General features: G+C 39.8%; 1 protein-coding gene across 1 annotated transcript in view; it reads left to right on the forward strand.

Moving 5' to 3' along the window:
• Positions 1-23668, forward strand: part of si:dkey-237h12.3 (teneurin-3) — a 122722-nt gene that overhangs the window by 62001 nt on the left and 37053 nt on the right. Inside the window, exons 5-14 of the mRNA XM_030738766.1 lie at positions 1617-1742; positions 3979-4193; positions 8983-9190; positions 10282-10383; positions 11017-11211; positions 12325-12525; positions 18611-18796; positions 21445-21465; positions 21979-22002; positions 23150-23296. Of these exons, the coding sequence (XP_030594626.1) occupies positions 1617-1742; positions 3979-4193; positions 8983-9190; positions 10282-10383; positions 11017-11211; positions 12325-12525; positions 18611-18796; positions 21445-21465; positions 21979-22002; positions 23150-23296 (1425 nt within the window). The remainder of the gene's footprint in view (positions 1-1616; positions 1743-3978; positions 4194-8982; positions 9191-10281; positions 10384-11016; positions 11212-12324; positions 12526-18610; positions 18797-21444; positions 21466-21978; positions 22003-23149; positions 23297-23668) is intronic.

The raw sequence follows: 23668 nt of genomic DNA on the forward strand, positions 1-23668 counted from the left end.
GACCGTGTTTCTTTTGGATTCTCTCCTCAGCAAAAGCCGCCAATACGTTGGTCTAAAAACTGAAAATATGACCACAGAAGACTGTGCATTTAGTGTTGGGGATAAATGAGGATGTTTTAGGGAATTAAAATGACATCAAATAGATCTTGTCTGCCTGTGATATTTGAACTGAGGCTTACTGGGATTATTACATTGTAAAATATTCAGAAAAGGTGGAACTATTATGTGTGGCAATAGGCACATGAGAAACAAAGGAGGAGAGGAAGAACAGGTGTGCTGAGATCGTACAGGATTTCACATCAGGAGGTGCTCCCTGTGAAAAGTCAGACTTGTCAAAATTATTGATGAACCGGTCAGAAACGATTTCTACAGGTGATGCTACTAATTTGTTTCCCCGGCACCTGCAACAATAAAAGATTCTGCCTCTCAGCATGGTGTTGCCTGAATATGCTGGGTTCCCAAACATTATCGCTCAAAGTTATCAGCATTATGTGACTGAAATTCAAGTCACCGGTGCACCTGTTCATACGATCGAACAAGGACGAGTGCTGCGTGCCTGCAGGCTCGACTGATACCAAGTATTTTCAACAGCAGCCTTTTAAAAAAACACGCACCTGATTTCTTAACAAAGTATCTATTAATATATTGTCCATACAGTTTTCCGTCTCCCTTTTGGTCTCCTTTACATTTGATAGTCTCTCTGGCCCCACAGCCACCTCTCAAGTTATTTGCTGCAGTCGATATCCATCTTCCCAGCGAGCGATGGGTGTTGGAGAAAAGTTCCTCCCGCAGATCAAATGGTCGGAAATCAAGATGCTTCCTCAGCATGTTTCCTGGCTGGTGACTTTGAAGGAGATTAGCCCTCTCGCTGTGCTCACAGAAGTACCTCAGTTTCCCAAAACAACAAGAAGAACAGTTTGATTGCACCCAATACTGCGACAATAAAGCAGGTTGTCTGAATGAAAGCCAGTCACAGTTTAGTTATGTAAGAGAACTAGAGGAGTGTTGCAGCATCTTACCCTCTCACTTCCCTCTCCTGCTGTGAGTGTCTGTCTCAATGCATGGTCTTACACTTTCATCAGTCCCTCTCAGTGTCTTGCCTGTTCCTCCATCTTCGTCTTTTAACACATAGAGCTGCATCTGTGTCCTTCCTGCTTTGTATTAGAGTCGGAGAAGTTAAGACTTTTCCAGTGTATCTTGTTTGCTTGTCTGAAGTGGAAGCTTTTTGCCAAAATAGAAATTCTGCCTGCTGCTCTCTTAAATACAGTAACTGTTTGTGTGCAGGCACTTTGGAGCATTAATGAACAGTGCTCCCCAAGGAAACATGCCACAGCAACAGGGTTGCTAACTATTGATTGAAATGACTCTGTCTGGCCTGTATCGGTGCTGTGTTTACATAAAAGCCACCCATGGCAGAGTAGCCACTGAAAACAAAATTTAAACTAAAATATTGGAAGTTAAACTGTTGTTGTTTTCAGCCCGCACTGGATTCAACCATTGTGCACTCCCACTGGTCTTTTGTGCTTAAGTGGCTTGATTGTTTCTGTGCCACTATTTGCTTATTTGTTTATCTATTTCTACAAGCCCACGCAGTTATTTTTTTGTGTATTTCACAGCAATGCACCTTTTCGGCCTCAATTGGCAGCTTCAAGAGTTGGACAACCAGCCGGCTTTTGAAAACGGAGGAGTTGGGAAAACAGGGCCCACTCAGTCGAGCGTAGGGACAGCTCTGGCTGCTGATGGTGAGGAAATAAGAATGAAATCTAATGCACAATATTAATACTGTTTATTCTTTTGTTGGCCTCACTGAATTTTAGTTTGGTTTATATATAAAGTATACTCTGGGTCCCACCACCCACCCACCCCCCCCTTTGAAAATAAACATACAAATTGAAAGCAAGGCAAAAGCTGGGTGTTGATTAGTTGGCCAGTGAATTAAATGATCTCAGTTTATCTGAGGTTAAAGCTGTCCATAGTTGATGCTTTTGAAATTTAATGTCAACTTTGGGAAAAAAACAAAAACAGAATGATCTTTAACAAAACACAAACAAATTAAATCAAGGAAAGGTCCAAATGGCAATAAAGACAAATTGCAGCGGCAAAACATTTGGCTTTTACATTCAGCTCAATGCCCAGAATTTAAAATTTATTGAGATCTTTCACCTTCTGAATATTAATTAACTGATTCCAGACAGCTTTTGTACTCCCTAATCATAATCTTGGACCATTGTGTATTCATCAACAAGCAGGCGGGCCATTGCAGCTCACCTTTACAGCAAAAGCCACTAAATTAATCTCTAAGCACACACAGTATTTAGAATGCATGACCATGAAAACAATAATTGAGTTGAGTAGGCCAAGCAAAAGCTCAGTTGTTTAAACTCAACTAGATTTAAATCCTCATAAGCACTGCTAATTAAGATAGCATGAGACAGGTTTTGGACTGTTTAAAGGGAATCAATAGTCAGCTATTATTCTCCCCAGAGGTAAACTTGGCTTCCAGTCTTCACTTTGACTGAAGCTAAAGTGACAGGCAATGGCCTCATTACACGCACAATACTGAAGCATGCAAATAACTGAGGTCTGCCACAAACAGATATGGTCACAGCTACAGTATGTCTATGTCCACGTTCTATAATGCGTGTGAACAGAAGAAGGGGTGAAGGTATGCAACTGTATCATCCGGCCGCATTCCTCCCTCTGCAGAGCCTTAGATGGTAAGGGCTTAAAAATGCTTCACAGCTTTTTCTTCTTAACAATAAAATGTATTATTATAATAGCACCTCGCAAGCTACAGTTTTTCATCTGAGTATGAGTCATATTTAAACCTACCATTTCTCCATCTTTGCCACTCTGAGGGCACAGTTTAAAGACATCATTCGCCAAATTGTTTTGATTTGCTGTTATTGGTCTGGCTAGGTAGTGCTCAGTATATGTGACAGATTCCATTTAGACCTTATCTGATATGAAGGCTTACTCTATGAGTCACCGGGACCAAAGTAAAAATGGAAGACTCTGCCTGTTAGAGTCTTATAAAAGGGCAATTATATCTGGTCATTTTGTTGGTGAGCAGTGCATCATGGACTACGGGGAACCATTACTTTTAATGTTGCCTTGCTCAGTCCCAATTCATTTGGAAAAGATATGACTGTTATGTCTCTGTGCTTGAATAAAACAATGATTCCATACCGGAAAGCAAGATAAATGAAAAATGAAAAGATATCTGAAGACTCTGCGATGACTCATTTACACTGCTGGTCGAATGGTTAAAAAAAAAAACAAAAAAACTCAGTTTTTCCAGTTGTTACTGGAACTCGCAAAGTTTAACATCTCAGTGTGTCCAGTTAATCCAAACCAGCTCGATAGGGTTTAAATCTGGGGACTGTGCTGCCCCTTTCCATCATCGTCCACTTTTCCTCCTCGGATATTTTGGGTCATTATCCTGCTGTAGAACGAAGCTCTGACCAACCAGTTAGTCTTCCTTTGTTGCGGGCCTTTTTATTTTTTTTATTTTTTCACACACCATATTGATAGCGGTATGTTGTATGAGTTCCTGCGGTACATGATGGTCCTAATAATCAGAAGGTGTAGTAACAAAGTCTGTTCTGAAACTGGCTTTGTACAGACCCAGAGGTTGTGCAAGTAATCATTAAAAGTTGAGGTACCTATAGGAGCTGTTTGCATTAACTTTCAAGACTTATTTCCATTGTTGTGAGGAAGCCGTTAGTTAATCCTTTTCTTTATCCCTTAATATGTCTGCTTTTGTTAAACTCAGATGACTCTTATTAAACTCATTTTTGAAATTATGTTTTACTTTTCAGTGACTTAAACTTTCATTGTAATTATTGCTTTTTTGATTTGTGTATTTATACTATTTTATTGGGTTGTTCGAAAACTTTTGAGCGGTAGCATTAACTCTGCTGTGGCTACACCGAACACCTTACATAATATGGGCTGGGGTGTGTTTCTCTCTTCCAGGAAGGAACGGGGTGCTTCATCCGGAAAACAACTCCGTTGATACCGGGCAGGTGGACATAGGGAAGCGAGTGGGTCAGAGCATTCCTCCAGGTGTGTTCTGGCGCTCTCAAATCAACATGGAGGAACCGCGCTTCCTCAAGTTCAACATTTCGGTACAGAAGAATGCACTGATTGGAGTCTATGGACGAAAGGGTCTTGCACCATCTCACACTCAGGTAAAGGCTTTGGTGATGTTTTTTATTTTTTAATTTTTTAAGCTGAACAATTTCTCTAAAATTAGAGATTGAGTCTGCTATTCTTTAACGAGCCTTTTGAAAGAAAACAGGACACATTTGCTACTAGCATTAGGACTTCAGTATCTGGTTTCCTGTCTCTCTCTTAAATTAATTGAACAGATTCAACACCGTTAAGCATCCTGCAGCAGAGGATATGAGCATAAAATCTACACAGTTAAGACATCCAGAGTATTTTTGGAAATCCTGCCCTTTGCACCTCCTATCCAATCAAAGAGCTTTATCTTCATCTGTTTGCACCTAAAAATAACCTGTTTTGATGATGTCTTGCATCAGAAAGAATTACTGTACATCCAGTTATGGCTGTAAATGTGTTATTTTCTTCAGCTTCCGTCATTTATTTATTTGCACCTTTAGGGCACAACACAGCACTGACATATTAATCACCTTATAAAGTCTCTTTAGCTGCTCAGTGCTCCATTATCAGGTTGTGTGCATTGGTTATTAGATGCTTTTCACTAATGGCTGCCTGCTGTGTCTGGAAAAAAGGTGAGATTGAACCAGAAACCGTAAAGTTTTACAAGCTAAGAATCTTTACAATAAACAATTTCTTTTAGGAATAATTGTGTTAATTATCTGTGTTTTCATCACTACAAATGAGTCTTTTTTTATACCAAACAGAGCTGTGTTGTGAGCTGGGGAAATAGAAAACTGATTACTTTTTTTATTTAGTTATGTAAAGAGTCCATTTCACTGTGCCTTAAAGAAGGATGTGGTGAAAACTGTCAATGTAAATTCATATTACATTATAGGATAATTTAGCTTTACTTTTGTGTGAATATGGGGGGCTTCTGCAAATTAGAACTCGGTGTAGTTCAGTTTTCTCATCTCAGTTTTGATTTGCCCGTGTGTGTGGGCATGCATAGCTTTCACTTCCACTAAATGGCTGCCATTTGCAAATTGAAGTGTTTCCAAAATGTCTGATGTGTCACTTGAATGGCATTTCTGGGTATCTGAATGTCCAGCGTCTAGTGATGTGATGGAAGCACTCAGACAATGGCTATTTTCCACCACACTTGACAGCGAAAGCTCTTAGCTTCACCTTCTCGACATTCTCTCTCAGTAAAGATGGGCTTCACTCAAGTGAAGACAGTTAGGGGCCACTCTTTCATGGAAGGAAGTCCAATGCAAGTGACAATAGGTGAGCTGGATTGCACTCTCAAGGTGAAAAAAGGTAGCCCAACAAAATCAAAGACCAAAGGGTACTAATTAACAAGACACCACTTTTATGTCTCAAGCAATTGTTGTACTGACACTCAAGCTTGTCAATGGTGGGCACTGTGTCCATTGTGGCCACTTCCAAATTACATTCTATTCAAGTACTGGGGGCACAAATCAATGCATTTACTTAACTGAGCATGAAAGACCCCAATGAGAGATATTGACTGTTCGTCGTATTCACAGCTTGGAAGACACGACTGCATTTAAGTGCAACAGCCTTTCCACCTTTCTCAAATATAGACTTCCTCCATCTGCTATTGAGTGTCTCTCTGTGCTGATACAAACCAGAAGTTAGTAGGAACAAACTTTTCTTTTTCCTTTTTTTTTTTTTTCCTTAGCAATTTGTACTCTGTTGTACCAGTGCTGCTTGTTCACTCAATCTAAAGGCATTCACAGGCTCTGAGCATTTCTTTTCTGTCCATGGGGCATCCAGCAGTCTCTGCACGCTTGGTCTCTTGACTGTTACTCACCAGCATTGTTGGATTGAGATGAGTTGGGGAGGGGGCTTTCACACAAGCTAATCGAGATGTATGCACTTGGCCAGGGGGTTTAGGGCTTCGGGGATGAACTGTTTTATTACTTCTCCCTCAAGTCAACAACACAAAGAAGTCAACTTCCGCCAGGTTAATATCCCTACCCTGCCCCCCCGCTCTGCTCAGAGCAGTTTAAATCACAGTGTTGACTCCTCCTGCCCCTCACTTAATGCTCTGTTCTCAGTCGTTTGCAAGTCAACTAAAAGGTTGCCTGGGTCTGTGTTTGTCACATTCCTCAGCACTAAATCCTGTTTTAATTCTCTTTTTGTCCCTATTTTTACATCATTTGCACATCCATTGTGTTTCCACGAGACTGACTATTGCATCCTGGTGACGTTTCTCTGTTTTTTTATTTTATTTTTTTATCACATTTTCACCACAAGGTAGCAATTATTGTAGATTACAGAATAATGTTAAAAGGAATTGGTTGTGCATTCATATTTATGTCAGTTTTTATTACTGAAAGCATATCATGAGCTGTTGACTTCCAGCTGAATGGAATTGAATGTTTTAATAGAAACATTTATGTGGTTGAATGCTATAAATTTATGTCTGAATTTTCAGTTTAAAAGTGCTTCAGCTGTATGTCAGTCAGAAATCAATGGCTTAACAGTTCATCAAAGCCCTCTGCAAACAGCCTCATCACTGGATTTAAATTGAAGCTCTTTTAAAAACAGGTACTGTGCCAATCTGTATGCATCCCACTGCTGAGAAATCCACAGACTGTTCCAGCCTGAGCCTTCACTATAGGCTGAGTGCATCTGTGTAGCTAACAACTGTGTTAGCCAGGGGATCTGCTGTCTTCATCGGATGTACTCCTCTGCAGTCTGTAGCATGTTTGGGGATTTTCGTGTTACACTGTTTTCTGCTGCAGTGCTCTCTGTACCCTACAGCTTTAGTCAAAATGAGACTCAGGTGTCGAGCAGGTGTACTGAGACCAGATGTACCAATTTACTCATTGGCAGGAATAACTCATTACTCCTTGTTTACCCCTAAAAATCAATGTTTGTTTGGAGATAATGTATTGATATACTGTTATACTGAATTCCCCCACATATAACAATAAAACAGAAAATGCCTGAGGTCACTATGTCTTTAAGTTGCATTGGTTCTTATGTACAAGCCCAGTGCCTGTTCACAAAGAGCCCAGGGCATATTTTGTCCCTAAAAATGATAGATTTCTCCTAAATGCCTATTCAGGCAGTCCGCTGTTGAGAAAGCCAACAGATACACTTACGCTGTTACTGTTAACAAAAACAGGAGAGCTGTTGGGATGTAATTACCGCTGATGGTTTAAAGTTAATAAACAGAACACAACATTAATACCAATGAAGGCAGTTGCTAAATAATCAAGCAGACTCACCTTGAGATAACTACTTGCTTTGACACAACCACCACGAATCAAATTATATGTGGTGATGAATGTTCTTTTTATAGTTCATTTTATAGTTCATTTATAGAGCGCCTCCCCCCCCGCAGAGGGTGAGCATGTACTTGTCATGGTGAGTGTTGCAGTTTGAATTTTCCAAGGTTCTTTAGACGTCTCACAGTGAGGTGGAACAGAAATCCTTTAATCAAAATATGAGAACCACTCATTCAGATTACTTCAGACGACATCACAAAGTGAGTCATTGATTAGAGAGATTTTTTTTTTATTATGTTAAGCATCTACATTATACTGTCTGTAATGTACAGTTGATATATCCATATGGTTAATTCTTTGGCAGTTAAAACGTATCTATCACATCATCATCGTCATCAGTGACAGTTTTCATAGCCTGTCAATCAAGTGTACTGACTTTAATTTGAAGAAACTGTATATTCAGTACCACCTTCTATTCAGGGGTTTTTCATTATTTAAAAAAATTGTTTTAGATTAATACTTAAGTCATCCAAACTATGAAGAAATACATGAGGAATTATTTAGGAAACAAAAAAGTGTTAAACAAACCAGAACGTGTTTTTTTTTTTTTTTTAGATTCTTCAAAATAGGCACTTCTGGCTTAGATGACAGCTTTGCACATCTTGGCATTTTCTCAGTCAGCTTTATGAGGTCGTCAAAAATGATCCGACCTAGACTATGACCTGATCTAAATGACCTGATCTAAACCCAGCTGAGACGGTTTGGCATGAGTTGGACCACAGAGTGAAGGCAAAGCAGCCAACAAGTGCTCAGCACCTCTGGGAACTCCTGCAAGACTGCTGGAAAACGTTTTCAGGTGATTATTCATGGAGATGATTGAGAGAATGCCAAGAGTGTGCAAAGCTGTTTCGCATCTAGGAATCTAAAACATATTTTGTTTGTTTAACATTTTCAGGTTTACTACATGATTCCTCATGTGTTCCTTCACAGTCTCGATGACGTCAGTATTAATTTACAATGTAGGAAAAAAATAAAAACATTGAATGAGAATGTGTCCAAACTTTTGACTGGTACTGCAGATCTCATTCAAAAACTTTGTATTTATTTATATTCTGGACAGGCACACCTGAAGTGAATAAATCAGAATTTTAAGCATCAGCATTATTACATTATCAATGTTAATTTTGCAGATTGTAATAAACACATTGCCAGCCTGTCTGTAAATTCACTCCCAGCAGACACAACAGTATATTTTTGGAACATTTTTAAGCATTTGCCCTGGAGCCATATCAGCTCTATCAGTATACAAACACCTCTCCAAACCACATCTATCAACTCCAAATAGCTTTCACTGAAAAATCAACATTTATTATACTCGGAATATTTGCTGTGTACACAAACCTGTTATGGCTGTGTGTTGCTTTACAACTTCACTTTGAGTCCTTGTCAGACTGTGCACGCAAAGCAGCCAATATTTAAAAATATATAAACTTTTTGAACCCTCTCTCTTCTTTACTGCCTGATTTAATTAGGCTGACGTTAAATTACCATCTTTTTGCAACTGCTGGAATCTGTTCTGGGTTTTGTTTTGCAGTATGACTTTGTTGAGTTACTGGACGGCAGTCGGCTTATCGCCAAAGAGCACCGGACTCTGAGCGAACCGGACACAAGGTCCCGCTTAGACCCAGTTGCTGTCCATCAAGCAGGATTCATCCAGTACCTGGACTCAGGGGTGTGGCACTTTGCATTTTATAATGATGGCCGAAGCGTGGAGACAGTCTCCTATAACACCATCGTCCAAGGTATGAGGACAACACATCTGCTAGGAGAATGAGTGCTGTAGGAATGGTGTGTAATAACATGTTTGGAAGACTTTAATTTAGCTGCGCCTGCATGAACAAACACTTAGATATTTGGAAAATCTGGCTGCCACACAAACAAGTTGAGCTTTTCAAACTTTGAGAAAACAAGGAGGCAGATCCAAGCTTCTATTGGAGGGTAGTGGATTATTGTGCTCAACACTATAATGCAAGACCATACACAGCATTGATCCTTCCCTCCTAACAACCTCTTCAGTGTTCTGAAGTCTGTGAAATTTCCTTGTGGGTTTTGTGGTAGGAAAAACACTGAGGTTGAGTTAACGTTTTTTTCTTTTTCTATTTCCTTCGGGAGTTACATTGATCCGGCCCTAGAAATATAAAGGTATTGACGTGTGAGGTCAAAATTGCCTGGGTCCGACGCTGGCTCAATGAACATCCAATACAAGCTAGAGTAATAACAAAAAAATTTGCCCCCTTAACGCAGATCAAAATGAGGGTCCCAGTCTTTTGGGGGTGCCTTTTATGAGCGATGGTCTGTTGAATGAACACAAGATCTGTCTGTAGGATATGTCAGATTAACTTCAACTCAGAGAGGATTTGAGTTGTGAACGCTCAGGAGATTGTATTGCTTGTGTGGGCATGATCAGTCATTCAAAGGTTTGAGGTGGTGGTGGAGCGTTAGAGGAAATAGGGGGAGAAAAAAAAAGGAAATTGTGTCAAGGAAATACATTTATTGTAATTTAAAATGCCTTTGTGGCTTTTACTTAACATGGCTTATATGGGGAACAATTGGGGTGCAGAACAGTGTTATGGAGGCTTAGACCTTAGTGGGACATGGACAAATAGCTGTAAATGTATGCCATGACTGATACGAGCACTGCAGATAAGAGATGCTTAGAAATTCTAAATTAATGCAGGGGAAAAAAGAAAAATTGCTGGCTTGGCTGTCTCGCAGTATTTCATAAATTTTTACAGTTGTCAAATGTTACATTAAAGAGGAAATTTAGATTTGCTGTAATATGACAATCGGATGAGTTATTAATTGTGTAAATTACATGCTGCTGTATCCACAGAATCTGTGACAGAGTGCACACACAACTGCTACGGGAACGGGGAGTGTGTGGCGGGATCGTGTCACTGTTTCCCAGGATTCATAGGACCATATTGTTCCAGAGGTAATTACTCAGCAGCCGTGCTCGTCTCAAAGTGTCAGTTCAACCAAAGAAATTACAAAGCCAGCTATGTCTGTGTTTTAGAAATTTTGGGTGTCACAACAATATCCCTAAAGTAAATATACTTTTGTTCACAGTGCACAAAAGAAAAAGGGAAATAGCTTATTATAGTATGTTTGTCAGCTGGTAGGTATCCAGAAACTAGAAATGCAGAATTTGCAGTATATCCATATGCATTGTCCTGTCCGCTAGAGAGAACAGGTAGAATATCCACTACAGCACATATTTGCACATGTATTATACAGGCTGTTTCTGTGTGTAGATCAGTATACCTGTCTGTGACCTGCTTCCCAGAACTATGACTGCACTTGCACTTAACTTCTGCTCATTGTCTACTAACTCAATCATCTACATGACCTTCCATTTGGAACCAGATCTGTCTGCATTTCTACATATTGCATCATTTGCGAACGAGCTAGTTCTTCTGCAAAGCTAAGCCAACAGGCTGCTTGCCTTACATTTAAAATACAGACACAAAAGTGGGTTCAGTTTTCTCATCTGTTCTCCATCTAAGAACACAATCTGCCTGATTAGATACATTTACATTCTAAAGATTTACCTGATGTTTCTCTTCAGCCGCCTGCCCGGTGTTGTGCAGCGGTAACGGCCAATACACCAGGGGGCGCTGTCAGTGCTACAGTGGTTGGAAGGGCACAGAGTGTGACGTTCCTGCCTCCCAGTGTATTGATCCTCAGTGCGGGGGACACGGGCTGTGTGTTGCTGGAAACTGTGTGTGCAACACAGGACACAAAGGAACCAACTGTGAACAAGGTAACCTGAAAATAAGAATTCTTCCCTCTGGATTCAAAGCAGCAAGATGCAACATATTCCTGTGTGAAGCTCAGGGGGAATCGACACAGTCCATTGGTGAAACAATTGGTGTTTTCGACTCCACCAAGCAGATAATGCTTTGGATGTCGTTATTGATACGGGTTGTATGAATTAACTCCCTCTTAGTGTTTAGAGCACATCAGGGTACAAGCTGGAACAGATTGTGCAGTGCCCATTGATGCAGTCACCTATTGGAAGGCGCCACAGATGAAGACACTTGTTAAAATCAATCAGTCAATGGCATCTGTTCCTCCATTTACTAAGGAAGGGCTGCTTCTTCTCTCTTGTCAAGCTCTTTGACCCCCCCCCCTTCACGTCATCGCATTTAACTTTATTGATCTTCATATAGACAAAAAGCAATTATAAGCTGAGATTTACATGTGGGAGCTTTTGACCTTACATGTAAAATGCTATTGAGTTCATTTAATGAATATACTGCGGTTTTCTTTGAAGTGAAAGAACATGGGAAGAAGCTGCATTTGTAGCTCCATGCTTGCATGTTAGGGCTCCAGTTTGACAAATTGGCAAATAATCATTATCAGCGTCTGAGTAGATATAGAAATGCACAGAGCAATCAGCACTGGAAGAAGCAGAAAAACGTTGTTGGAAATTATCCCTTGTTAGTAATGGGTTGATTATGTTGGTCATAATTGCCAATTATTAACCTAGATCAGCAAGTTGGTCGGCAAATTGTTAATAGTAATTGATTGTATCTGTCTAGACACTAATTGTGCTGCTTTTCCTAGTGCCTGTAATGGAGCATAATTATGCTGCCAGTATGTTGGAAGCACCCTATAATATACCGTAGAGGAGCTGGTTGAACATAGGGTGGAAAATTACTACTGGCCACCACCAAACCCTGCAAAAAAAAAAAAAAAAAAAAAAGAAATTCAGCTGCATCTCACCAGCCATCATCTGGCACTCGAGCATTTCCACTCTAAAATGATTTTTGGCTGGTGGCAGACTCAAAGTGGCCAGGGTAAATAAGTAGTGTTGTATCCAATCTAGAAGTGGTAAACTGACATCGCTGTCACCCTTGCTGTGTGTCCTCAGTGGACTGTGTGGACCCGACGTGCTCTGGTCACGGAGCCTGTCATCATGGTGAGTGCCACTGTAACCCAGGCTGGGGAGGGATCAGTTGTGAGATCCTGAAGAGCACTTGTCCAGAGCAGTGCTCCAGTCACGGCACCTTCAACACAGACTCGGGAACCTGCATCTGCGAGGCCAACTGGACAGGTGCCGACTGCTCTATAGGTCAGATCACTTTCTTTCCCTCACCTAAACCTCGTATGTGAGAGAAGTTTTTGTATGATTTAAGGTTAAAACATATAATTATTTTCACAGTCATTAAATAATATAATTCTCCAATTAATAGTTTTTTTCAATGCAGTTTCAGGAAATAGTGAAACACACTTATCTTAAGGTCAAGGAGACATCTACAAATTGCAGCTATATATGAAATTAAAAAGCACAACTAACAAAGATCAGCAACTGTGCAGTCTTTGAACATTTACCTTGAAAGGTGACACACTGTTTATTCATTTTCAGTTTAGTTGCTTTGCTTTTTTTGTAACTGATCAAGAAAGGTCGAGCTTCAGCCGTCACTTGATTTTTAGTAACATACAAAAAAATATGTAGCAGCTCCACTTTTTTTTTTTTTTTTAAATCTTTTTTACACTGGAGGCACATTTTCAAATTCTACGCATTTGCCATAATAGAATTAAACAAAGTAAATCTGCAGTCTTTTATTGTATTTGTCTGTCACATTGCTGATTAGTGCAAGGTTTTTGCACAAACAAGTCAATGGAGACAGCACAGCCAGATCTATAGTGTTTTTTTTTTCTCCACTGTTTTTGTAGAAGTTTCTCTAACAAGTAATTGGTACCGCATTTCTCTGCATGTATTCCAAATAACTCCCCCTCTTGCTGTGCACAGACACTGGGTATCCAAAACAGCAGATGTATAAGCCTTTATTACCGGTTTTAAGTTGAAATTAAAGCTCTGTCACACACAGTGCAGCGCATCTACAAATGGTTATTTTATTCAACCTAACTTATTTAAATTTGGAATAGAAATAAATAGAATTAGGAGAGAAATTTGTGTGATATATGATTTGATCTTTAATAATTTACCCAAAACAGATACAATTTTGAGGTCATTCATCATTAATGTTTTTGAAATATCATTAAAAGAACATCGAAGAACAATTTATTTTCCTAAATGGATATGCCACAATTTGCGATGAACTATTTAAACCAGTCTTGAATCGGTATTTCACAGCTTTCTGACACATGAAGCATAAAGGGAAACAAAATTAGTAATTTGTGAACTTCCACTGGTTCATAGTCTGGGACCGCACCGGAGACGATGATGAATGGGAGCCTGACGGACTGAGGTTTCTCATCTCATCTAAGCACACGAGTTACTTGCTGTTTTATGAGCGCTGCTGTTGGTCACATCACCACCCCGTTGCTTATTTATTTTCACAATGCAACATTTTCAGCTGAGGATGTGTTCACATCTACCCAAATGGGAACAATACCAAATGTCTGTTTACACGACACAAACACCCCGAAATACCTAAAAAAAAAAAAAAACAAGTAAAAAATCTCAGCTGTTTACCAAGTAGAAGTAAGAAAGTAATTTCACCTGACTACAGGAAACAAACTGGATACAAAGGCTTTCTTGAGTATAAGGAGACAGATAATGGTATCTGTCAACAGGAGTCATTCATGGTTGGACATACGCATACAGGCTAAGGGTAACATACTGAAATCTGTCCTAGTTATACTAAGTTAATGTCTTTTTTTTTTTTTTTTCTTTCTTGAGGTTTCCAGAAAAGTTTTCTGACTTTGCCAGAACAGAATTACAAGACCTGCTGCTGATTATTAGCATCTGAGACATGTTGCAGGTTTTTGATTTGCTTACAGTTTGAATCGAAATGAAATTTGCCTCATTTTTGTCTCGGGCTGAATAAATCAAACTGTGGGTGTGATCACACCATCAAAGTTGGGCAGTCAACACTTGTAGCATGTGTGGATTACAAACGCAGCATATGCTAACAACAAAGCTTCGGCTCCACATTACTTTTGTGTGACCTGGCATATGTTGTTCTTCTTGAAGAGCAACACAGATGTATTTTTTTTTTAACATCAAAAATAAAATGCAATTTTGCTGCAGCTTTTTTTTTTTTTTAAATAGGAGATAAGAGCAATTAGTATTCCCAGATGCTCACAGCACACCATTTCCACTTGTTACCAGGTTTGTATTCAGGTGGTTTGTCTCTCGACACAGGTAGGTGACATGATAGTTCAAAGGCTGGCCCCTCCCATCTGTTATCTGCGCGTGAGATTCAGTTGATTTATTTGTTTCCCCTCTCAGAATAGACTTTTTCCGAGTGTGTTAAACCCAGAGAGAAACACATGCTGAGTCGAACAATTAAAACCGGAAAGTTGAAGTTTGTTTCCGTCAGTATAAAAGGCTGTTGAATTTATTACTTTTGGCTGAACTTCAAGCAGAAATTAAAGCATAAGGAGGCTGGATGGTGCGTTTGAGATGCCTGTGCGGGCCTTTTGAAGCAGCATGAAGCCAGGTTGGTTGGTGCCCAACAAGAAAGCAGAATTTTGTTTGGTGAAAAGATTTTTCCTTTTCTTTTGTGTCTCACTTTATTTTCCTTTTTTCTTTTTTTTTTTTTTTTAAAGAGAAGTAATTTGTTATTCTATTAAACCTTTTGATATTTCAAACACAATCCTCTCACTCAGCAAGATATCTCACTCTCGCTTGTCAATAGCAGAACTGAGGAGACTGGCCTTAGTGCAGTCCACAACTTGGGGAGTTTACCCACCTGGGTGGGTGGAGAATTCCTTCGTAATTAATGCTGCAGTTCTTCTTCAATTAAATAAACTTTAATTAACAAGCGCATAGCACGGATCGACCGCCCACAACCCCTCAGTCGGGGGCATGTTAAAGGTAGATAAACACTTTTGGACTAATGAAAAATTGATTGCATAGATTCTATGGGAAGGAGGTATTCCTTTGGAATTGAATGACTCCTCTCCAGAGGCGCGCTTAATATTCTACAGTGTCGGCTCAGCTTAATCAGAACCATCCAAGGTCCTTCAATCGAAGAAAAACTCTATTCAGAGAGCTGGAACAGAGAGTTAAAAGAGCCTCAGTAAAGCGGATGAGCATAGGCAAAGCAGCAGGGGTGGATTGGTTTAAAGAAAATAATAAAAATATATGAGCATCTAAGACTTGTTCAATTTTGGGAAGCAGAATTATGTTGGCTAATTTGCTTTCAGCGACAGCTGTACTAAGTTTTATAAAAAAAAAAAGTACCAAACTTTTCCATCATGCGGCTCTAAATTTTCTGGAGCGTCTATAGTCACTTGAAATTTGAGGACATACTTGAGCTTCTTTCGTCTCGCACACTGACGGCTATTGTCACAGCAGAAAGCTTCACGGCTCTTCTGTTCAAAAGCTTTGATAGAAGCTCTTGGTTCCAGGAAATCAACATTTCTTATTCCCAGACAAGAGCAGCCACAGATTGTTGAGCATTAGCTTTAGCCTGGTACAGACTGATTTACTTACCACCCATGGATTCTGTCATTGGAATTTTGTAAGGATAACACAGATTCATAACAGCTGCTCGGCTTCTTTTTTTTAACTACTTCATACTTGAAGACAACATGTTGATCTAACATGTTATAACAACCCCCTTAAATCCATAACCCTCGCCCCAGTCTGCCAAGACGCCATGTAAATGAGCCTTTGTAATATGTAAAACCTTAAAAGTGGTTGTTTTGGAAGTTTTTTTTTAGATGCACAGTAATTGCAGTGCTCTATTGTTCAATGCTTTTTGAGTGATGACAGGTTTTGTTTCATTTGAGGGTAACTGCACTCATAAAAAAAACAGTTTAGGAAATCATTCTAATAAAAAGTTACTGTAGCTATAGCAACAGAAAAATTACTAACTGTGGTGATTGTACGTGTGCTTGATAGAAATGTCTTTTTTTTTATGATCCTGGAGTAATTATTCATGGAAACCTTTTTTTTGTGTGTGTGTGTGTGTGTGTGTGTGTCATGAGCATTTGTTTTATTGCAAATGGAAAAAATGTGTTAATTAAAGTCCTGAATTTTTTACTAAGTAAATTTCCAATCAACTAGATGTAAAATGAGTCACACATCTTAACAAGAACAGCAAGTGCTTATTTTTATATACTGATTAAAAGGCCTCTATAGACAAGATCCTGAACTTTAATAAAGTGATCATTTCACATGCTTTGCTATATAAAGATATAGTGGAATAATGATGTCTTTAGCAAAAAGCAAAGTGCCCAAAAACTACATTTGTTCCGCTGGCGACTCGAGTTGGGCTCCGAAAACAAGTAAATCCTTAAAGACTTCTATGTTAAAAACTTAAAGAGAAGGAAAAAAGCATGTTTACAGCCTGTTCCCAAAAAAGAAAAAAAAAAGGTTTATTTTATGGGGTTAATGTTTATATAACTCTGAAGTTATGTGTTAGCCGCTTGTTAAGTTTGGCGTCATTAGCCATTTTCAGGCTCCTGAGGTTCCTAAAAATCAAACACTGAGAGTTAAAAACTGTCCAAATTCTTTCAGTTGCAATAAAACCATCAGTGCGGCTCTTCTCCCAGATGACGTCATGAAAAAGAGAATTTACAAAGTTTAGTGCAGTTACACGTAAGCAAGTAGTTCTCTAGTTTCCACCTAAAGATTATAGAACATGCATTTCTTAAAAAAAAACTGAAACATAGAGCTTTGCTGTAGATAGAAAAAATAGAAAAAAATAGAAATAGAAAACTAAAAAGCAGCAACATTTGAACAGTTAGTGAAGTTGGACTGCCTGACACACATGAGCTACGTGGTGGCTAGCTACAGAGCTATTGTTGGGTTACATTAGCACAGATTAAAGTCACATTTTTTTTCCTCATTAAAAGTTTTTGTTGAGGGTCCCCGATGGACAGAGACAAACAGCATCGTATGGCAGGAAGAAGATGCTCAAAACGAATCAAACTTCAGAACATCTGAGACGATCACATCCACGTAGTTATTAATATAGTTATTAATATGTTGCTGTGTGGATTGGATTACTTCCTGTGGAAAAGTTCTGATCTTAGCCAGGCTGAGCGTGATGGGTCCTTCATATACAGTGAGTGCAGCGTCCAGTGCAGCCCTAATTTGGGCCCTTTGTTCAACCTAGCGGTCATCGCAGTGCACGCCGCTTTCTGTGTGGTACTGCCACGATTCTTCAGAAGCATTTAAACGTTTAGTGTCTCGGACACCGTGTACAGTAGTACACCATGAAGTTTTCTTCTTTCTTTCTTATCTGTGTGATGATTCTACGCAGTCTATGAATGCACCCTGCTAGCCTCAGCTTATAACTTGGCACTCCACCCTTTCTTGAAAATATGGCTTTTTCTGGCTCCAGAATACAACATGGCAGCTTCCCAAATACCAAACTCAGGGAATCAAAATCGTGCAGAGGGGTCCTTTTTCTTTTTCTTTGCTTCTTTGTTCTTCTACACACCTTGCTGAGAGGCAAAAGGAGTGTGGGAGGTGTGGCCAGCCGGCCCATTTGTTTTTGGGTTTTTTTCCCTGAGGGATGTGAGCGCTCTAATGCAACATACAATGTTAAAACCTTTAACGTTTTCTCTCTTCAGTGTGCATCTGAGCTCCATTTCAACACACTGTAACCATGTTAAGTTGTGGAAAGCAGTTACAGTTTACATGTCAAATGCTGTCAATTTAAGGGACTGATCATCAAGAATTAGGCTGTTTTTTTTTTTTGCTTTTTCCTCACTCTTACTACCCCCTGTGCATTTTGGTGAAGTAGCAGCAGGATAAAATTTGAAAGGACATTTCTTCTATGAAAATTAGATTGTTTTTAATGTCTGTTGTGCATTCCACTCTGCACTCTTTTAGGAAAAAATTGTTTGCACGAGTCCACTGAGATCCATATCGCACAAGAAAGCACAAAGCCCTGACATTTCCCATGTAAAACGATGCATCTTAAGCATTCCTTTAACTGTAATTTTCACTCTCTTTAGATGAAATGGTGTCAGACGCTGAAGTCATTGCCGTACAGTGTCAGATTTTTCTTGCACAGTTTTCATGTTTTGTTTACAGTTAAACTTATTGTCCCACTTTAACAGAGGAAGCTTACACTTAGCAGACATCAGAGCATTTTTCTGTGCTGGCAGATGCATGTACTCGGAATACAAAACTACACGAGTCTAGAACGGGTGGAGAGGGGTGGGTGGGGGGCTGCTTCTCAAGGAGAGGAAACTACATGTCTCCATGGCTCTTTGTTTTGCGACAGAGGTGTGTGTGGTGGACTGCGGCCCCCACGGTTCCTGCATAAGTGGTGTGTGTCACTGCGAGGAAGGCTGGACAGGACCAGAATGTGAGCAGAGGGACTGTCACCCACGCTGCATCGACCACGGAGTCTGCCGAGAGGGCAAGTGTGACTGCCACCAAGGCTGGACGGGTGAACACTGCACCATCGGTGAGCCATGGTGACACATACAGTACCGTACACCTACACACCCTTGACAGAAGGGCACAAACTGCAGAGGAAATTCATTTATGGGCAGATTTAAAAGGGCAGCTCTGGAGTGTGAATGTCAGGATTTTCAGTGCAGTTTCAAGCATCAGGCACAGATTGTGGTACTGCTGTCGCTGCTTACCTTTTCCGAACAACTACCTTTGCATGGCAAGTGATGAGTAGTTTTTGATGATATTCGCAGGGCTTAGAGGTAAACAACTGCGTCTTGCAATCCAATTTTCAGAGATCACTGAACCAAACACTCTATCCAGGATCTTCATCCTTATCTTCCCTTTTTAATGTTTTTTTTTTTTTTTGGCTTCTAAACATTTTTTTATCTTCTAACATTTCTTCTAAATGTCTGTCAGACACAGTCGGTGTTGGAGGGTAACTGAAAAAGATTTACTCAGATACATGTTTATTATTTTTCTTTCCTCGGTTCCTGCTCTGCAGATTTTCTGAGGCAGCTGTTTGACTGTTTCCTTCATGATGATGATTAGCTGCTGGTTAAATCGGAGACTGATTAGTTTACGAAACTTGTTGCATTTTCTAAACGATGTAACCCCCCCCCCCCCTTTTTTTTTTTTTTGCCTCAATAATTAACCAGAGGCAATAACAAAGCACTTTACATGAAAATAATTAGGTGCTGGAAAATATAATAATGCAAATTTTATGGTATAAACACTTTTAATGCACATTCATTACCTAGCATTTTAATGCCAGCATTTTCCTTCTGAGTGACTGTTTTTTACACGGTGTTGCTGTTTTTTTTTGTTTTTTTTAGTAAAAGCTTTGAGTGCTTCTTCACCCACTAGCCATGGTGACTATACTGAATGTAATAACATCGGTATATTTTTCTTGTATATATTCATTCAGTTTTTTTTTTATTTTTTTAGGTTGGCTGTTGCCCTTTTTTTGGAAACTAGCTGGATTGAAACTAGAAATAAATGCTGGCAATAGAGAGAAACTTGAAAATGAATTTCTCTCATGATGTTGCCAATTTTGTCTTTAAATCAGGATGTAACAAAACATTTTCCATGTTTAAAAAAAAAAAAAGCGGAAGATGTCTCTTCTCTTTAAAAATGCAATGCCATATTACAATTAACTGGTTTAGATATTCAACCTTTCGACTGCTGAAGTGACGCCTCTTTCAGTGAGTCGAGGGCAGGTATTTAGGGAGCCAAAAAGCCACGGATAGGCCTCTTTGGAATATCATTTTTCTGAAATGGCAGTGCTTCACCTGGCATTAATGAGGATAATGAGTTCTGAGATGTCACTTCCTATTGACCTTTAACTCAAGCTTCCTTCACACCTTACCCTTTGTCAAAGGTCCTGTAGTTAAACCTTGACCCAGTGTTTCAAGCAGCATTCCCCCAAGTGTAATTTCCAACCTCTCAATGATAACACATTCTCTCTGAAGCAAAGATCTAGCACTCCAAACTCTTGAACCACAATTATGTATTTACAAGCTCTCTCATCAGCAATCCCCCTGTCCATAGCACAAATCCATCTCCGAGGGGCGACGAGATTGCAGTGAGGGAGTTGTTGGAAGGGTCACATTCCTGATCTTATTAATCTTTCCCTCCTCGGGGCTGACTGTGCAGCATCCATTTTCCCTTTTTTTCCTCCCCTTCTGTTTAAGGCTCCCGACTGGAAAGTAACTCCTTGCTTTCGGATGCAGGGGCGATGAATAGGCAGCGCGTTACCTTTTCTTGGACAACCGGGAGCCTATTTTGTCTTTCAAACCCTGAATAACTTCCATTTGCACAAAGCACCTTTTAATCACATTACATGGTCAGAGCTTGAATAGAGGACTTCCTCGGCCACTCTATTGTCACACGCATCTAGATCCTGTTTCATATGCAAGACTTAACCCATTGTCGCTGCTTTCTCAGCACTGCAGTTTTCCGCTAAGGTGTTTTTGATTTGTCTTTGTGTACTGCTAGTTCATTGACATGCTGCTGTTAAAAGCGCTGAAGGAGAGATGATGGGGGGGAATAAGGAAGTATAGCATTCTGCTTCATGATGCATTCATATTGGAATGAGGCCGAGCCTATACTCCTGACAAGCAGATAGTAAAATGTTTTGAAGCGGACCCAGATGAAACTGGCTCATGCACTCTGACAACAAAGTGTGTTGCAACACACACAGATGCAAAGAGAAACAGTGTGCTCTTCTTTATGTTAGACCGTCTTTCTGTGGCAAAGTAAAGCAGCGGGAGGGTTTTAAAATGAATATTTCACTGAGCATATATTGCTGAATTCTTTCATGCTGCATCCTATAGACAGAATACAAATCTCTATCACCATCTATAATTCTGTTTAAACTAATTCTGTGCTTTAATTAACATCTGCACTGACTCTGAGTTTTTAGCAAAAGGATGTTTTTAAATGTTAGATGTTTCCTCCCGATGTAGCAAAACTGTGGATCTCTTAAGTGTGCTGCTTCTCTTTCTTCTCCCTCTTTTAAATAAATGTTCTGCTTGTCCCTTTTTGCCCATTTGCATATCTTTAACTAATTCCTACTTATGTCTATTCTCTTTTCTATTTTATGTCTGTATGCCTGCCTGTCTGTGTCTTTCCAACTCCTTCTTGGCTTACATGTATTAGCCCTGGATTCCAGAGTATCAGGTAAAAAACACCAAACAAAAAAACCCCACTTTTCACTTTGCTTGAGAATTATACACTTCACGCTAGATTTTTTTTTTTTTTTTTTTCTGATCCAGCTGAAAACCTTTATTTTGCTCAAAGAATGTGAACTCTGTTAGCAATGGGTGAGCTCACAGCTTCCCTCTCTTTCAGTAATATCAGTCAAATCCTGTCACTCATGCTTAATATTAGCTATTGAGCTCAATCACCATAACCACTGTGATACATACAGAGGAGAGAGATTGAAATTAGAGCAGAAGCTAACACGTGGGGAAGACAGCGATAATCTTCGGGAAAACTACCTGCAAAGCTTCTTTTCCAAATATTTAAACCAAGTTGGCAGGTACATCAGCTTTATGCCAGCCACGGTTTCCACTTTTTGTACTCCCTGTAAGTTACAATAAGTAAATGTGTTTGTCAGTCTTAGCTCTCTGCCACCACAGCGATAAGTAATTTTCTTTTCCAAATGTTTCCCTTTCCTCGGTTGTGTAATAGGAGCAGTCAAGATAGGATATAAAGGTAAATTGAACCACTACCCCCCCAAGGGAGATTGTCACGAACAATCCCTCCCTGCTCTTTGTCTTTCCTAGCACGGCGTATATACACCTGTTTTATGTCCAAGTCAATCATAATGTTTCTGCTGTGATCCTGCTCCCTCGATATGTCCCCTCATCTCCTGTCCGTCCTTACCAGTCTCACACCAGACTCCACGGTCCCTTCTCCTCCCTGTCTTAATTCCCTGTGTCTGCCAGATTAAACGCCCTGAACTGGTGTGGTTTAGTCATGTTTCGGCTCCCTGTCTTCACCCTCCACTAAACGGAATGCGATCTGGCAGCAAGTGCACTGTTTTCTGTAAATGTGGAGACTCTAGACCCTGCCTCCTCTTACCACTCTCCCTCCCCTATTTACATATACTTCCTCCTCCCTTTGATGTTGCTGTTACTTCACATGAGTGCTTCTAACATCTGCAATAGGCTATTCCTTCTTTAATTATATTCAGGCCACAAAAAAAAAAAGAAGAAAAAGGCAATGAACTTCCAAGACTGTGTTTTCAGCCTCTTAGATGGGATTTGTGCAACTTTTAACTCAAAAAAATGAAATCCTTGAAATTCTGATTCATATACAAATAAAAAAAAAAAACTTGCTGGGGAATTGACATGAAGACAGCAATTCATTTAAAAAAAAAAAACGTCGCAGCATGAGGAGTCGTGTAACCTTAAAAGAAGTTACTTCAAAAAGGGCTATTCAGACTTTGATTTAAACACAAAATCACTGCTGTGAGGATTTGACGCAACATGCATTTGCAGTATCTCCCACTGGTCTTTCAACAGTAAGTAAACAACTCGGATGGTTCGCCCTCCTTTTTTATCCCATACATTTCACTTTACTCTGTGGTTGCAACTTCTCGTAAAACTCATGTGAAACGACCGTAACTCCTCACAACTCCCCCCTCCCATCCCCAGTCCTGTTGGAGGTGTATTGTACTGTACATTCACTTATTACTGTCTTTTTTTTTTTAATTTTTATCATTTTTATTCCTCCTCTTCCCCCATCCACTCTGAACGCCCCTTTCGCTCTTGTCTTCTCACCCCTTCCTCGCCTTCTCATCCTGATTTCCTTGCCCTGACGTGTTTGGCTGTTTGACATATACGTGATGTGTTAACAGACGGCTGTCCCGGCCTGTGCAACAACAATGGGAGGTGCGTCCTGGATCAAAACGTTTGGCACTGCATCTGCCAGTCGGGATGGAGAGGGCTGGGATGCGATGTAGCGACCGAAACGCTCTGTTCAGATGGCAAGGATAACGAGGGAGGTAGGAAGTAGTAAAAGCTTCGTACAAATTGTCTTTTTAGCCTCAGAAAAAAAAAAAAAAAAACTTGTGTGTATCTCTTATTGCACCAGACAGAAAACTGGCTTTGATGTGGCTCCTCAGTGACAGTGCAAACAAACAAAACAAATCAATCATACATAAAACATCACTGGAAAGAATATGCTAATGTAGAGGCACAGCAGATTGTTAAACAGCATGCTTTAAAATATACAGTAGATCAATTATAAAGACTTGTTGATGCTATATATTAAAACTCCACAAGCTGGATTTCTAATGAACTTCTCCTTGGCCTAATCAACAACCCCAGAACTTTTGAGGTTTTGCGTGAGGCGACATACTTTGAAACGTTTCATA

Source organism: Archocentrus centrarchus, chromosome 10 (assembly GCF_007364275.1).
Source record: "Archocentrus centrarchus isolate MPI-CPG fArcCen1 chromosome 10, fArcCen1, whole genome shotgun sequence".
NCBI classification, from domain to species: domain Eukaryota; kingdom Metazoa; phylum Chordata; class Actinopteri; order Cichliformes; family Cichlidae; genus Archocentrus; species Archocentrus centrarchus.